Below are 18,596 nucleotides of genomic sequence, written 5' to 3' on the forward strand. Positions count from 1 at the left end.
TAATAATCGCAATAAAACAACAACAACAACAAAAAACAGAGACACAAAAGGTAACATTTTATAATTTTATTCTCACAGTAGCAGCACAACACAGGACTTTATTAAGCATCAAAACCTATCTCTAAACTGATATGAACACAGTACACTAAGAAAAATGCCATAATAGACCCGAATTCACCCTATATCCATCCATCTATTTTCTATACTGCATATCCTTCACAGGGTGGTGGGGAACCTGGAGCCTATCCTGAGGACTCGGCGGGGAACACTCTCTTCGGGGTACACACACTATGGACAATGCCATTCAGCCTACAGAGCATGTCTTTGGGAGGAAACCAGAGAAACCTGGCGAGAACACACAACCCTGGAGGTGTGAGGCAAATGTGCTAAACCACTAAGCCACTTGGCCCCTTTCACACTATACGCTTCTTTTAATTATTTATAAGTTCTAATATTTATTATTATTGATAGCAGTTTATAGCTATTTAATTCAGTTGCCATTCCTTAGTGTTTACTCCATATATACAATTAGCTGTATTTATTTTTGATAATAATCATTTATTAATATGCATATTATCTGAGTCACATGTTCTCCAATGGTTAAAAATGTAAAAAGTGTGCTTCACACTTGACACCGAGATGAACACTTTACATTTGGCTTCATGACTGTACATCATTCCCTTCAAATGCTATTGAGCTTTAAATAATGGTATATTTTGTGTATGAGCCCATTCTGTAGTGAAATACATGGCAATATTTATATAATGATATAATAGTTTATTTTAATAAATATCAAAAATCTAAAAGGTGTGCATCACACCAGACACCTAGATGAACACTTTACGGTTGTTTGTGTGACTGTACATAATTCCCTTCAAATGCTATTGAGCTTTAAATAATGGTATATTTTGTGTATGGGCCCATTCGGTAGTGAAATTCATATCTAATTTAATAGCTTATTTTATTAAATATCAAAAATCTAAAAGGTGTGCGTCATACCTGACACCTAGATGAACACTTTACAGTTGGTTATATAACTGTACCTCATTCCCTTCAAATTGAGCTTTAAATAATGGTATATTTTGTGTATGAGCCCATGCAGTAATGAAATCCATGGCAATATGTACATATGATTTAATAGTTTATTTTGTTAAATATCAAAAGAGGTGTGCATTATAGCTGACACCTAGATGAACACTTTCCAGTTGGTTATATGACTGTAAGTCATTCCATTCAAATGCTATTGAAGTTAGAAACGTGTATAACAAATGTCGTATGTAACTTTAGAGACGGTCCCTTAATTTCCTCATATCTGCGAATATCGAACGTCCAACCAACCATATTCCAGTGTTTAACTCCATATATACAATTAGCTGTATTTATTTTTGAAAATAATCATTTATTAATAAATATTCATATTATCTGAGTCACATGTTCTCCAATGGTTAAAGAAGCAGCAGTGACGTGTGGAGGTCGGACTTCAGGCTTCTCCAAAAGAAATCCAGTGATTCACTTCTTTTGCTATCATGCCATAAATGACAAGCTCAAACAAAACTCCACTAACGACACGGATTTCTGGCACATTAAAAGGTTAGTTTCGGGTTTGTTTGTATGTTTTTGTTGTTGTTTTTTTCCATTACTTTATTTGAGTTTAAACGACCTCCAGGTTTAATGTGGTCACTCCGGGGAATGTTAAGGTTTGTTCTCTGTTTTGTTTTTGTGAGAGATATCTTCGTGGACCAAAACAGTCAATGTTAAAAGCAGTAACATGTCTGGTTTACAGCAAACGGTTTTATAAAATAACGTCAGGTTATAAAGAGAGACAGCCTGTTAAAATGATAACATAATACTTATGCGGAACTTTGGAGCTTGTTCTTTGCATATGTGTACATACGTCGCTACGGGTCCACGCCTGAGTTGAAGGACATACAGGGACTATTTTACAAATAGCGCTTCCGGATTCGGCGGACTGTGGGTGAATGTGAGCTAACTAGCCAATCATAGCGAAGGACGCGAATACTACTAGCCAATCCTAGTGTAGGAGGCGGGTTCTGTTGAAATATTTACATAATTATAAAAATGACTACACACACACATATATATACATACATTTTATATATATATATATATATATATATATATATATATATATATATATATATACACACACACATATATATGTGTGTATGTGTATATATGTGTTTCTCTCTCTCTCTCTCTCTCTCTCTCTCTCTCTCTCTCTCTCTCTCTCTCTCTCTATATATATATATATATATATATATATATATATATATATATATATAGCTTAATTTGTAAATCTGCAGGTCTTCCAGTATCTCACATAGCCAACAATATTCAATGCTGATTGGTAGGCCTATGTAATTTATCACACAGGTACGGTGACATAATAACATAACAGACTTAATAGCAGTGAGTATTCTCAGTACAAAGGGAAACATTTATGGATTCATTGTGATCTGTACGATTGAATTGAATTGTGAATAAGTTGGATGCTAGACAATAGCAGGAGCTGTGATGACACAAAGTTATTGCTTAATAATTGAAATAATTGCCCATATTTTCCTCCAGTAAAGTTGTATTTACTCTGTAACACATGGGGTAGATTACTATTGAAGTGTAGGAAACACTCTAAAATCCACATTGTGACTTGAATCTTAACCTATTATCATTTTATATTAATCTTCAACAATATAAAAATCTCAATCATAGTCTTCGCATAGATCTTTAGATTGTATTTGTGTGCTAGTGGTAGATTTGGTGTTTGTTACATATGAATTCAAATGTTCATAAATGAAGGGACACTTGTGGTCCCAACAAGGCCCATTGAACAGGTAAATGTGTATCATCAAAACAGATCCATGAGGCACACACACACACACACACACACACACACACACACACAGTACTGTGTGTGTTTGTGTTGTGTGTGTGTGTGTGTGTGTGTGTGTGTGTGTGTGTGTGTGTGTGCCTCATGGATCTGTTTTGGAGATGCTCTGAACCAGTTGTCTAGCCATCACAATTTGACCCTTGTCAAAGTTGCTGAGATACTTCTGCTTGACCGTTTTGTCCTGCATCCAAAACATCAACTTCAAGAACTGACTGTTCACTTGCTGCTTAATACATCTCACCGTTAGACATGTGCCACTGTAACAAGATAATCAATGTTATTCAAGTCACCTGTCAGTGGTTTTAATATTGGAAATGCATTTTTATCGGTATATTGGAAAAAGTCAAAAAGGTGAGGTAACTGAGCAATCATAAACGATGACTAACCATGAAGCCGTGACACAGTTTGTCGTGGAATCCTGGAAGCCCAGATTTTTTTGTTCATGACCTTGATTTGACTAGTCTCTTTTATTCAAAGTCCATGACCTAGCAGTCTGCAGGGTAGCATGATAGTGTAGCAAGATGATTAGCATTTGAGCATTTTCCTTTTTAACAATGTTACATTTGATATTGCAGCATGGCTTAACATGCTTTTGGTATTTTCTTAAATAACAGAATTGGGTGTTTCCACTGCTGGAGGTTTAGAACACTGCTTGTTTCATTGCGTTTCCTGTACCAACATGCCTAATTCAAATCATCAGCTCATATTCATGCCTCTGATATGTGACATATGACCTATAGCAACTGACAGACCTAGTAAACAATTTTGTACCACACTGCTCTTGAATTGTTTATTCTGATTGGTTAGGAAGTGTTGATTAATATTCTCTAACAGTAGCTCCGACAGTAATGTCATCTGCAGTTCAAATCACAGGATTATATTAATGTGCTTCCAAAATACGTTATCATTTTTTAAATAACAACTTAAACAGTGACTTGTATGGCAGATGCTCCACAGTAATCTAAGGCTTATAATTAGTAGATTAAACATGTATGCACAAACTAAAGCATGTCACTTAATAACGAAAACTGTATAAAACTTTGTTAAGGTGAAGCTTTCTGTAAGGAAATGTGTATTAACATTTTAGTGTTTTCTGCCAAGGATATTCAGAACACAAGAGTTTTTGCTTTACAAACAACTAAAAAAGAGAGAAGAAAGAGAGGCTTGTGAGAGAATGACTGTTTATAGCTGCTGTAGGAACTAACTTGACTCACAGACATTCCACAACATTAAATGTAACTATATATGGTTAAAATCACGTCACTCATTAATAAATAACAATTGCAGTTGTTGGCAAATTGTTAAGGTGTAAGGGTAACAAATCACTTCAGGATGTGCTGTTTATTTGGAAAATAATCAACTACAATAGTGGTTCCCAAACTGGGGTATGCGTACCCCCAGGGTCAGATGTGACGGAGGGGGTACGGGAGCAAAATGCTGACATTTACAGTTCATTTAATTCCGCCTTTCACTGTCAAAAAATAAACTTATGCCCCCACTTATGTACAAACAGCGAAATTTCAATGTTATAAAGGTCAAATACTGTACATGACATCCAATCAAATTAGCTCATCTTTTGTGGTCAAAACTGCATCCACTCAGCAATCATGCGTCAGTGCGCATCTTACCGGATGTCATTTATCGCCAGCACACAGCTATGTGATGACGCAAAGTAATAGCTTGTAACATTAAAATGGACAAGTGACTACAAAGCACTCGGCCTGCAACCACAACAAGCACCCCTACTTCCAGCACCGCTGATCCTCAGTCCTCTGACAACAGTAGCCCAGGTCCTTCTAACAGTGTGTCCGTAGCAAACGTAAGTGTACCCACTGCTACTAGCCCAGTTCACACTGATACAGACAGGAATGTATCCGAAGTCGAAACGCCACCTCTTCTTCACCAGCAATTTGCAGACAAACCATCAAAGAGGCACAGATATGATGAGAAATATATTTATTTGGGCTTTACATATGCTGGCAGTGAAGAAAATCCCCAGCCACAGTGTGTTATCTGTGCAAAAGTACTCTCTCATAACTGCATGAAACCAGCATTTCTGCACAGATATTTAGAAACAAATCATTCTACTTTGAAAAATTAACCTTGAGAGTTTTTTTTAGAGACATTTAAGACAACTCAGTAGTAGTAAGCCCTTATAGGAGCATCAGAAAACCTAAATAGGAAGGGTCTGGAAGCATCCTACATGGTGAGTTACAGAGTGGCTAAGACAGGCAAACACCATACTATTGTGGAGAACTTCATTCTTCCTGCTGCAGCTGATATAGTTGGTGTAATGCTTGGGGAAAAGGCCAAAAAGGTTGCATCGCCGATATGGCAGAAGCCATTTTAAAACAACTATTGCTTTGTATATAAGCCAGCATATTATATGCTTTACAGATTAATGAATGTAGCTTGTTTAGCGCAACTGCTGGGATATGTCCGGTACATATACAATGGCTCACTTGTGGAAGATGTACTTTTCTGCAGACCGTTGGAAGACAGGGCAACTGGGAAGGGAATTTATAATGTCTTGGATATATTTGTAACGTCACATGGACTTTCATGGACAAAATGTGTTGGCATCTGTACTGATGGAGCAAAAGGCATGATAGGGAAGTATTGTGGAGTGGTAAAACGTGTGCAAGCAGTTGCGCCCTGTGTGGCTTGGGTCCACTGAAGTATCCACAGATGGCCACCAAGGGAATGCCTGACCGTCTGAAGGAAGTTTTGGGCAATGTTGTAAGAATTGTTAACTTTGTTAAAGCAACGCCCTTGAATTCTCGTTTGTTTTCTGCATTGTGCAATGAAATGGGCAGCAACCACGTCACGCTGTTACTCCATACTGATGTGCGATGGTTGTCCAGGGGAAAAGTACTAACACGACTATTTGAATTGAGAGAGGAACTTAACATATTTTTTTTTTGGGACCATAATTTTGAATTGTCTCACCGCTTGCATGATGAAGAGTGGCTCACAACACTGGCCTATCTGGGTGATGTTTTTTCCCGTCTGAATGAGTTGAACCTCGGATTACAAGGAATTTCCACAACCATATTCAATGTGCAGGACAAAACTGAGGCCATGATTAGGAAGTTGACTCTCTGGTCTAACTGCATTAAGGAGAAAAACAGAGTCCTTTTCATCATTACATGATTTTTTATTAGCAAATTCGCTCACCCTTATTGACAGAGTCAAGTGTGACATAATAAAACACCTTTCTGAGCTGGCCACACAATTGTGCAGATACTTATCAGAGAGAGACAATGCAAACAGCTGGGTTCGCCATTCTATCTCTGCCACCCCCACAGCACACTTACCCATTTCTGAGCGAGAAAGCCTCATTGAAATCTCTACAAGTCGCTCTTTGAAAATTGACTTTGCACTAAAGTCACTGCCAGATTTCTGGATAGCCTTGCGTGCAGAGTATCCTGCCTTGACAAATCGCATTGTAAAGACATTAATGCCATTTGCAATAACGTACCTTTGTGAAAGTGGGTTCTCAGCACTTACTGGCATGAAGAACAAATATAGACACAGACTGTGCGTAGAGAATGATTTAAGACTCAAACTCTGCAACCAAACATTGCAAGTCATGCAAGTCTTATCAAGCACACCCATCTCATTAAGTGTCATTTTATTCAAAATATATGATTGGTTATATGAATGTAAATTACATGTTTGATTAAAGGGAGTTATTTTGCAAAGGTAAATGTGTAACATGTGCATGTTTTTTTTTTTTTTTTTTTTAATACATCGTGTGATTGTAGTGTATATGTGAGAGAGGGGGTATGCAAAAGGACGTTAAGTGCCGGGGGTGGGGTGGAGTGGGGGTGGGACCACTGAACTACAGGATGGTACCAGTATCTTTGCTTAACATGGAGTGCATCACAACACCCTATGATTTTTCCTATTACTGCATCACCCCAAGTGTTTTATTCACACAATATTAACAGACACCTGGGGATGAAATAATACATATCTGGACTATATAAAGGTTTTAGTGCATAGAACTGTGCAAGATAGATATAACTAACACTTTTTTCCTTCATTTTGCTAATTATTTGTAAAACGTGATTGCAGAACCCTGGTATGATGAGTTGGTTTATTCAGAAGCTCAACCCATTTAAGTCATCTTCAAAGGTAACACACTCACACATATATACAGTGTTCTGTTATTTGTGTGTTAGTGAAATTAAACAGGTGTGAAGGAGAAGTGAAAGAGCTCATTTATGTTCACATCTTTCTTAAATGTATATGTATGGCATTGTACAGTGTTCCAGTACACCTGAATCAAGCAGTAAGTCTTCACACATTGGCAACAATGGAGATGATAACCCCACAGAAAACAAACAGGTGAGTTTCAGATTTGATCCAAACAATTTGACGTGTGTGAGACAAAGTAAATTGTGGGAAGCAAATGTCCCCATGATGATAGGAATACCTCATGAAAAAATGTATATGTATGGCATTGTACAGTGTTCCAGCTCTTCTGAATCAGGCAGCAAGTCTTCCCTCACTGATAACAATGGAGATGATAAACCCACTGCACCCAGACGGGTGAGTTTCTGAGCTGATGTAAAGTACTACTGGGTTTGAGACAACAGAAATTGATTTCTTTTAGGAACCGAATGTCCCTTGATGATAGGAATACATAAGGAATTTTCATAATGTGAGGACAAAAACCTTCCAAAAAATCTCTAAAGTACACAGTAAAATCCCTAGTGTTGAATTAACACCCAGACAGTTTATTTGTGTCCAATGGTCTAATATAAACACTGTAGGGTGTGAAGTCAACACTGTGGGTGTTAAATCAACACTGGTGACTTTGCTGTGTAGCTCAATGATCGTTTATGCACAGAGGTTTACTTTAATCTCTCAGGATCCATTGGCAGGTCCAAATAGTCATTCCTCACTCTTGTAATTACTGCACAAGTCATAGTAGTAACTGAGTAATATTATTAAAGTGAATAACTAAATAACAAGCTGAGAGTTTAAGGGGTTAAAATTTTTGTTAAATAATATGTAACCCCTGGATTTTGTACATACACATGTACATCAAAATCTTACTCAGACCATGTATGAGCTTTCTATGTATCAGTATTTTTTTTTTTGTAATTGAACCTGTTATCTCGTAATCTTATAGAAAGTCAAGATACTGTTGGAAAAAAAATAAGCCATTGAAATCTTTTTCAAAGGAACAACACACACACACACACACACACACACACACACACACACACACACACACACACACACACATAGAATGCTCATCAGCACAATGCACTTGTCAATCTGTTCACAGAGCTCAGCAGGAAATATTTGTCTGCTTCAGCACCTGATCTTCTCAGTCTCACTCTTTCCATGTCTCCTCTCATTTCAGAGCTGCAACGATCAAATTTCTTCTCAAAACACAGACAAAAACAATCAGGTAAGATAATTTTCCATGTAATTGTGTTGTAGATAAAAGTATAGTGTTTTTTATGTTCATGTGGAGCATAACTGTACAGTAAAATGATATGCTTAACCCCACAGTTCAGGTATGGAGTATTAACTGCATGATGTAATTTTTTCCCCTTGCTTTGTACCTGTACCATGCCAAAATCTCTGTGGATTATAGTGAGCAAACATACACAAAAAGTAGTGGTTTATGGTTTTTCTTGGTTCTTGACAAAGATTTTTGTTTGTTTTTCAGGCAGCTTGGTTCATATCTTGTTTATTATAGTATATAGATATATTTTCTTCTTTCTTATCCTTTCTACTGCAGGAGTTAATATATAAGGAATAAAAAACGATGGGACCTGCTGCTGTAGGAAAACAATCAATAACAGGGTGGTGTGATGATGAGTGTGTTTCCACAATGAAGTTGATTCTTTTTCTATAAAAGCATGTCTCAAAGAATTTTATTCCTCTTATACCACAGCAGTTTGACAATTTAAAAAAATATTTTTTGTAAAGAACAGCTTTTTATCCATGTGTTGCGTTTAATGTTATGGAATGTTTATGAAAAAGTTGGTTCTCTCCGATCAATCCATCAACAGCCTCTTTTTTCCATCCGTTTTTTGTTTAATAAGACAAAAAATGTACCTCCTTGGGTTGCCAAGAAACCAGAAACCTCAAAGCCCTCTGTCTTTGTCTCAGATAACATAAAGGAACAGTCATGGCTACCATGGACAGTTCCACCTCGGGCCACTGGAGGGGATCCTGACTCTCCATGTAGAACAACTTCTGTTGTTTGCCTAATTCCCTGGATGATCATGCTTACTGGTTTGCTATTTTCCTGATTAACTACCCTAGGCATTAGGTATGCCTGTGTTTGTGTCCTAGTTCTGTGGGTTTTTGTTTCCCAGTGTTCATTGGTTTCCTTGTGCTTGTTTGAACCCCACTGGTTTTCTTGTGTTTTATTAAAGAAGTTCTGCATTTGCATCCTTCTCCATGGACCTGGTTATGACAGAATACTCCAAACCACAAAAGGATGCAGCAGAGCTGGCATTGCTGTGGCAGGAGTGGGTCTTCCTTCTCGTCCTTGTTCTTCTCCACCTTGAGAAGCTGCTCACCAGCTGGAGGGACACTTGGGCTAGTGGTGTAGATGGGATGAGGAAACAGCACGAGCCCAGAGCAGGGGTGTCTTTGTTGCCCTCCGACCCCTCTCTGCTGAGGATGCTGCACAACCCTTACTCAGCCGAGGATGTCATTCCTCTCTCCCTTGCTCGGCTGAGTAGAGTACATAGCTCCACATCCTTGCTCCACCATCACTGTCACTTCCCCCTTGGCCTGGTTCTCGCAACCCCCATGCCTCACTGTGGTCGTGTCTCCCCATCCACACCCCCACCCCACCCCCCGGGCTCGCTGTGGTCATTGCTCATCTCGCTGTTCCTGGTTCTTGTTTCCCAGTGTTTGTTGATTTCCTTGTGTTTCCTTGTGTTTGTTTGTTCCCCTGTGGTTTTCTTGTGTTGTATTAGAGAAGGTCTGCTGTTGTGTCTCCATCTGTCTCCATGGACTCCGTTATGAAAGAAACAGCCTTTTACTATTACAAAGAATTGAGACTTTAGACTCATTTCAAAAATGCTGAATAAAAACAGTTCCTGTGTCTCCTCACAGAAAACCTTACCTTATCAACAATTACACACATTTTAAAAAATCTCTTTATGTGAAAGGTCAGTCATACAAGCCCTTTTGTAAGTTGTTACTATGTGTTAGAACAAGTGCTTTAATATAAAGTTTGCAGTCAGTGCTACTGTCAGAGCAGTAGATGCTATTATCCAAAGGAGAGACTTAATTACAATTCAAGAGCTGAGCTGATAAAGGAACCTTAAGCAATATGGTGATGAGTTTGTTCATGTGTTCAAATTCTGATGTATTATGTGGCTGCTTCATTTGTATCTCAAATATTTTCTTGTTCAGGAAGGAATGTCGGCATCCAGTGCATCCACTGAACCTGAGTCTACCAAGATGCCTGGGTTTGAATGGGACCACTTTAAGGTAAATGGAACTACTCACATTTTGCATGTAACACCATGTCTAACAGATTGTAGCAACAGGGTAATAGAAGGTACAAGAGAATTGATGTCAAAAATATTCACCAAAGTTGATTGAAAGTATACAGTATTTATAACAGCAAAAGTCTAACTTTTTCATAAAACATGGTCCAAAACAAAAATAAATCTTTACTCGGTTGATACTTAACAAGCTTTTTTAGCTGTTTACCTTATCTTATCTTAGTAGAAGATTACCATCTTATCAGTCCATAAAGGATTTTGAGTTGTTTTTTGTGTGAGTTTGTTGTGGGCAAAATGTTTGATTTTGCGGTAACTTTTTTTTTTTCGAAATGTGAGATATATTTGTGAGATATATTATTTGTGCTTTTTTGCAAAAAAACTACTTGTATTGACAATTTTTGTTAAATAAGACCTTTTAGCTGTACTCATGTTCAACACAAGTGAATTGAAGAGGGCTTTGGCTGAATGCACGTTGTGATGAAGTCACATGAAAAGTCTTGGTCCAAATCTGCGGATTATCTGCGGTAATTTTGAGAAATTGCAAGCTCCTCTGAATATTGCAGAGTTTCCTTGATTTTGCATTTATTGCTGCGATCGCAAAATCAGAAAATCCTGGAGGGACTGTCTTATAACATTTGCTCCATTGTTTGAAATTGATATTATTCCAAATATAATACATGTATATAACTCAGATTTAATTCTTATCCTCTCTGATATTGACTCAGAACACAATACATCATAATTCAGTTCAATTAATTTTATTTTCGCACTTACTTAACAGTAGACATTGTCACGAAGGAGCTTTGCAGAAATCCAGGTGTAGCTTTATATTTATTGCTATTATTGCTATTGCTTTAAAAAAAAAAAAAAAGAACATAAGAATGACTGTGTGATTTTAGTATTCTATATTTTGAGTAATATTATTCCACAAATGTTATATTTTCATAATGGATTACGTACAAGTAATTGTTGGTAGAATTTTTAATCCTACGCTTTGTTGCCTTGCGCAGTTTTGACTGATGATTATTAAGTAATTTTAGGACTGTAAAATGTAACCATGTAAGCTATTGTTTACTGGTCCAAATATTACATTTGTGTAGGTCATTGTGAGGCTTTGTAATGATTATAAAAATGCTTGGTGGATGATGTATTCATGATACAGTATGTTAAACATGTATCCTAATATTAAGTGGCTCAGTGTATCATGCCTAGCATTTTCAAAGAAGATGATATTAAAATATTACAAGAGTAAGAAGAAGAGGTATTAATTGTTTATGAAAAGCTGTTGTGTTTATGAAAACAATTAAACGACTTAGCTGTTAGTAGTTTCTAAAACAATGAGGAAATGCCAGTTTCCAAGATTACACTGTTAGGCTACACTGTTTAAAAAATGTAGTAGGATATATCAGACAATATTTTTTTATGTTTGTTATTCACACCAGCGCAGCGTAATGTTAACATTATAACTATTTCCGATTTTCATATTCTGGTCTAGTGGTATATCGTCACACATTTTTCTTTTCTTTGCTTTTAATGCAATACAATTGATAACCACTGGGGTTACGACTAAATACATTCTTTAGTATGTGAAAAGCCTTATTTGCTTATTGAATGTGTCTGCTGAGATTCATACTTAGGCACAACATTGTTTCAGTGTCTTGTTTGTTTATAAATTGCCTATTTAATATATTCCTTATGTAGCCATTCTAACTTGATTAGCATGTAAACAACTTTATTTGCTTACAGAAGGACTCTGTTGAGAATACAACTGAGGCAGCAATGGTGGAGACAAGTGAAGCTAGTCCTCTGCACACTGATGATGTACGTAAGAGAAACATTATTGTTATTTACAGTAGTTACCTAACAACAGCTTTATTAGCAGCACCTGTACACCATGTTTGTAAAGAAAACTGTAATAAAACAGGTGTAGAGTGGGTTGTCCACTAATCGTAGGGTTGGCGGTTCGATTCCCAGCACACATGATTGCACATGCCAAAGTGTCCTTGGGCAAGACACTGAACCCCAAGTTGCTCCCGATGGCAAGCTAGCGCCTTGCATGGCAGCTCTGCTACCATTGGTGTGTGAGAGTGTGTATGAATGGGTGAATGAGACACAGTGTAAAGCACTTTGAAGAACCGCTAAGGTTAAAGAAAAAAAAGTGCTATATAAGTGCAGACCATCAGTTTTAGAATGGAATTGTTGATCATTACAGTATTCGGTCTGACCCAGATGAGGATAGGTTTCCCTTTTGAGTCTGGTTCCTCTCAAGGGGTCTTCCTCATATCATCTCAGCCACCGTCCCCTCTAGCTTGCTCATTAGGGATAAATATTGATATAGTTCAGTAAGGCTACTTTCTGACAATGTCCATTTTGAAAAGTGCTATACAAACACAATTTAATTGAATTAATTTATGTGAATTATCATAAGGTTGCTGTCAGCTCCAACCAGTTTGGATATTCTCCTCTGACCTCTCTTATCAGCACGGCATTTTTGTCCGCTGTCAGGGTTATGCCGGAATTGGCGCTTGACTATATTTACCATCAGCCACTGCACCACAATGCATCATGTCACATGACCACCTGCACATGTGTCACATTTTTGTTAATAAGCACTAGTATATAAGTCACGTCTTGCACCTCACTTATTGTCTAGCTTTTGTCTTAAATTGCTGTCCATTGCCTTAGTTATGTTTTTGGCATTTGCCTTGAGATCCTCATTCATGTTTTTTGTGTGACTTAGCTACGTTGCCTGTATTGTTTGTTTTTTCATTAAAACTCAAAAACTGCACTTGCATCCTCCTTCACCTCCTTTAGGTGACATCCGCAGAACTGACGCTCGTTTTTGTTGTTGTTGTTGCACCATTCCATGTAAACTCTAGAGACTGTTTTAGACACTGGCACCAACAACCATGCCATGGTCAAAGTCACCAGTCAGATATTTGATGTGAACGTTGACTGAAGCTCTTATCCTATATCTGAATAATTTTATTCATTGTGCTGCTGCCATGTTATTGGCTGATTGATTGCATGAATAAGCAGGTGTACAGATGTTGTTATTAAAGTGACTAGTGAGTGTAAATGAGAGTAAGGCAAACCATGTGAAAGCTGAATAAAGTAACATAATGTTATGTCTGTTATTGTATTTTGCCCTCAGGATGAAGAAGGATTATTGGAGTGGTGGAGAAATGTGGAAGGTATGGTAAAGGTCAAGGCATCTTTGTACTCATGTATTTGATTTATCTATGTATGTGGATGAGTTTATGTCTTTTCTTCTTTAGGTTGGAATGAATGGAACGAGGCAACAAACTTTGAGGGAGACGATGCAGATCAGTAAGACCTACTGAGCTTTTTATTAAGTTAAGTTTATTAAGTTGATTAAGTCATTTTAATATGTTCTCATATGATGAAGCTTTTTGTAAGGAGGTGTTTATTTAACATTTATGGAAGGACTCGTCTGTGTCAGTGCTTTGTAACATCAGACATAAAACTGTTCCTTTAATTTTCTTTACGTCTTCGATAATTTCAGTAATAAGAAAATAATTTCTTATTAACTTGAAGAGAAAATGAGTGACTCACAGTATTTAGTTGTTTAGTATTTGACTTCTGCTTTGCATGACCCTGTGGTTGATCATTTCCCTGCAACAGTCCCATCATGTTTTACTCCTTGCGTACATTTGATCTCTGAAGTGTGATTATATGTAATGTAATGTGAAAAACTGACATGAATGTCCTGTCTTGCTCAGAGCCATAGAAGCAGCTGCAGATCGTGTCTTCAAGGCTGCCCGTCTCTTCGTTTACTTATTCAAACAGCGAGAAGCATCACTGTATATGCGAGTCGTTGAGTTGCTGGCGGTTGCTGATGCAGCAGACAGCTTCCATAAGAAAACTGTGACTGCTAGCATTGGAGGAGGAGTGGCTAGCGTAGCCGGTAGCATCACCACCATCACAGGATTGGCGCTGGCACCTTTCACTTTTGGCTCATCACTTATTGTAACAGCGGTGGGCATCGGCGTTGCAACAGCGGGGGGTCTCACATCAGCGTCCGCCAACATCACCGACACAATGCACTCAAGGACAGACAGGGCCAAAGTGGAGCAGGTCATCCTTGGCTACCAGGAGGAGATAAAGGACATTAGAAAATGCCTTCAGTTCTTGCAGGTGAGGCATGAAGGCGTGGAGACAGCATGTACACAAATATGATTATTTATTATTTATTAGTATTATTTATTATTAGTAGTAGTATACAAATAACTTACTTATTACACTCAGATGTTTGTTCACCAAAAGGGTCAGAATTTGTTACCAATGATTCAATTAATTAAATTAGTTACTTATACTTGAACATTCTATCTTTCAGGATTTTATTCCCACTACAAAATAATTGCAGGTTAATAGTAAATACTGGCAAATAGCTTTAAAAGTTCTTGTTTCTTTCTATTTGTGCCCAGCTATATCTTTCTGTCTCTGTTTTAGACAGGTATGGAGACACTGGAAGAGTGCAACTTCCACCAGTACATGGATAGCATCTCTACGCGTGCAATGAACAAGAATGTCAAGCATGTAATGAGGGAGGGGGGGCGTGCTGGCAAGGCATTACTTATCAATGCCGAGAGCCTGGCGAGCACTGTGCAAGTGCTCAGCACCGCCGGTGGGGTTGCCAAAGCCACTCAGGTCCTCAGTATCACTAGTGGGGTCATGTCTGGCCTTTTCTTGGCCCTTGATGTTTTCTTTTTAGCCAAAGACTCCAGGGAGCTGCACAAAGGGGCCAAGACAAAGTTTGCGGCCAAGATTAGGGATGTGTGCAAGGAACTGCTGGACGGCCTTATTGAGCTGAAGAGGATTAAAAAACAGCTGCAGACAATCATGAATGATGCAGAGGAGGAGGAAGAGGAGGGAGAAGATGATGATGAGGAAGAAGAAGAGGAGAAGGAAGAAGAAAAGTGCAAGAAAGATCAGTGAGCACAGAGGTGAAGAGGATAATGAGAATAAAGGACAGAAAGAAAGAAGATTTGGAAAACTATTAAGCACAGAGAACTGTAAAAAGGAGAAAGCAAGAATGTTCAGATACTGTATGTTAAGTATCAGACAAATACTAAGCTAACATAATTTATTTTGGAGTAAAAAAAAAAAAGTACTTGCATTGTAGTTTCACATTATTGCTATTTTTATTGCTGGAGAGATAGACTATGATCCTGAGCCTTACATAGCCAGGATTTAGAGTTTCAAATTGTATAAACCTTTCAAATTGCAGGAAGGGAAGTTATAGTAGGTAATAACACTACTGAGCTATTGTCAGTGGTCTGTTACATTCAGGGTAACATAACCAGACCAAAATCTAATTTTTCTACTGGAATACTGTAGTCATTTCAAAATACAGCAAAACAAAATGCTTCACTCATTTAGTTGCCTACCCAGGTGAGGATAAGAATATTTTACATCTGATTTTCAAGTATGTACAGAAGTGCTTTCCTTTATGCCTTTAAACATTTGACTGTTAACACTCTGAATAATATTTGCATATATCTTTTTTTTGTTCATGAAAACTGCCTTAAAGGTGAAACCTTTAAAACTAAGCTGTCTGTGCACTCTCTTTTAAGTAGGGCTGTTAACTTTTGAAATATGAAAGCACTCTTCTATGATTTAATAAAAGATTAAGTGTTGTCTTTGCACCTTACTTATGAGCTGTCATGTTCCAGTACGTGATGGAGTTGAGGATGGATGCAAGTGCAGTTAAACAGTTTTATTAAAGGAGATAAAGGCAGACAAATCCAAATCATTAGACAGAAGCGTGGTCAAAACAGGCAATGGGTCAGGCGATCAGCAAAAAGGCATACATAGGGCGAGACTTGAATCAGAGTCGGGAAACGAGAAACGAGGTCAATAAACATGAAACAAAACGAGATGAGAACAAAGAACAACCACTTGGCTTAGAGTTAAACTCAGTACTACGCAAAGTCATAGTATTTTAGCAGTCTCCTATATATTGTGGTGTGATTTTGTGTGAGATTGGAAACAGGTGTGTGTGATTAGGATTCCGAAAAAGGTGAACATGTTTGTGTGTGTGTGGGGGAAATGTAGTCCATGGTGGCCATGTTTGTAGGCCACTGTGCAGGATGGGAAATGTAGTCACTAGTTTGCTGTGACATGACAGAACCCCTCCCAAGAGTGTTTCTCCCAAAGTGCCAAAATACACTCTCTCCCCTGGCGGTCCTGGCCCTCTGGGCAAAATGTCTTCACATGAACCAGGAGATGGAGCGGTGTCCTCAGTGGGGCACGGATGCAGAGCAACATCCTCAGCAGAGCACGGAGGCAGAGCACCGTCCTCAGTGGAGCAGGAAAGCAGAGTGGTGTCCTCAGTCGGGCACAGATGCAGAGCGACGTCTTCAGCGGAGCAGGAAAGCAGAGCGATGTCCTCAGCGGAGCAGGAAAGCAGAGCGACATCCTCACCGGAGCAGGGAAGCAGAACGACGTCCTCAGCGGAGCAGGAAAGCAGAGCGATGTCCTCAGCGGAGCAGGAAAGCAGAGCGACGTCTTTGGCGGAGCAGGAAAGCAGAGTGATGTTCTCAGTGAATCTTGACGAAGTGACTTCCACAGCAGCATAGGGAAGCAAAACAGTGCTTTTGGCTGCAATGGGAGGTGGAGAAACTTCCTGAGTAGAACAGGGTGGCTGAGTGGCATCCGAAATTTGCAAATCATTGCATTTATTGACATTTTACACAACGTCACAACTTTTTTGGAATTGGGGTTGTAGTACTCTCTCCCATTACTCGGGGAAATGAGATGACGCAGGTATGAGCACAGGCCCACCCATTTAAAATAAATAAAAACAATAATAAATAAATAGAAAAAAAAATGGACCCCACGTTGCAACGCCTGCTAGAGGCAAGCCTCCAGCAACAAACAGTGGCACAGCAGCTCGCGCACAGTGTACAGGCCGTGACCCAAGAACTAGTGGCCCTGAAAACAGCGACTCCCGCCACTGCCACGCCTCTCCCTGATCCCGGCAGGCCAGTAGGCCGCGAGGTCCGCCGCCTGCTTCCCCCACTAAACCCAGAGGACGACATCGAGGCCTACATGGAGGCCCTTGAATGCATCGCTCACCGTGAAGATTGGGACCGCGACGAGTGGCCTTGCACCCTCGGTCCGCTGCTCTCCGGGGAGGCGCGCACGGCCTATTATGACCTCTCTCCGGAGGAAGCCGCTGACTATGGAGAGATGAAGAAGGAGATCCTAGCATGGTGTGGGCGAACCCCCCACCAGGTGGCGGTGGTCCTTCTCGGCCAGGAAGGACGGCGGTCTCGTAGTCCGCCCCGAGTATTCCTGCCCCACTGGCCCGACCGCCAGCGCTACCCTGAGAGGGGGAGGGCCCTCCGAAGCCCAAACGCCTATGGGACGCCCAGAGACGAGCCCATGCCAATGGAGCTGGACCTGGGGCCACCTAAGAAGGCCCAAAAACCCTGGCTGGCGGGGTGTGCGCTCCACACGCTGAGCCCGCCAAGAGCCCCTACCCTGTCGGTATGGGTCGAAGGGAGCCCAGTCACCGTCTTGCTAGACTCTGGGAGTAAGGTGACCCTCGCCCGGCCGAAGGTAAGCCACACACACACGCTAACCCTATGTTGTCTGTATTCCAACAGGTGAACCGGCAGGGAAATTTTGGGCGGGAGCAGAAGGAAGACGGCCTGAAACACTGCTGGGCCCAGATGGGACAGATAAAGGGGGTCGACCAGGACCCTAAACGAGGAACTCCTACTTCCTCGTTCGGGGTGGCCTCCTCTACCAACGAGCCTGCCGCCAAGGGGAGCTCGTGGACCTCCTGGTAGTCCCCAAAACCAAAACACAGACACTGATGCACCTGGCCCACACCCATCTGCTCGGCGGCCACCTGGGGCCACGAAACACCCTGGAAAAGCTAAGGGATCGCTTTGTCTGGCCAGGGATGGTCGCAGAAGTCCGGGGCTTCTGCCAACGTTGCCCCCAGTGCCAGCGCACCGCCCCACTTATTTCTCTTATCCCCTTATTTCTCTGCCTGTCATAGGCGTCCCCTTCGAGCGGGTTGGTATGGACCTCGTGGGGCCACACCCCAAGTCCGCCCGGGGTCACGAGTACATACTCGTCATCCTGGACTACGCCACCCGATACCCCGAGGCAGTGCCCCTCTGCAAAGCCACTTCCTGCAATATCGCGAAAGAGCC

The 18,596-nt window shown here is 40.1% G+C and overlaps 1 protein-coding gene across 2 annotated transcripts; it reads left to right on the plus strand.

Annotated features, from left to right (window-relative positions):
* Positions 1-1,319: 1,319 nt before the first annotated feature.
* apold1b (apolipoprotein L domain containing 1b) lies at positions 1,320-16,078 on the plus strand. Of its 2 annotated transcripts, none has more exons than XM_017461504.2 (11): positions 1,320-1,590; positions 6,989-7,048; positions 7,181-7,261; positions 7,385-7,465; positions 8,289-8,336; positions 10,310-10,387; positions 12,151-12,225; positions 13,559-13,598; positions 13,683-13,734; positions 14,148-14,562; positions 14,878-16,078. In XM_017461504.2, exons 2-11 carry the CDS (start codon positions 6,998-7,000, stop codon positions 15,361-15,363), a joined length of 1,407 nt encoding a protein of 468 aa, XP_017316993.1. In that variant the 5' UTR covers positions 1,320-1,590; positions 6,989-6,997; the 3' UTR covers positions 15,364-16,078. The 2 variants fall into 2 exon arrangements, with proteins under 2 accessions (XP_017316993.1, XP_017316994.1); XM_017461505.3 differs by having other exon boundaries at positions 1,353-1,590; positions 12,154-12,225.
* The last annotated feature ends 2,518 nt before the right edge of the window (positions 16,079-18,596 follow it).

Source organism: Ictalurus punctatus, chromosome 29 (genome assembly GCF_001660625.3).
Source record: "Ictalurus punctatus breed USDA103 chromosome 29, Coco_2.0, whole genome shotgun sequence".
Lineage (NCBI taxonomy): Eukaryota > Metazoa > Chordata > Actinopteri > Siluriformes > Ictaluridae > Ictalurus > Ictalurus punctatus.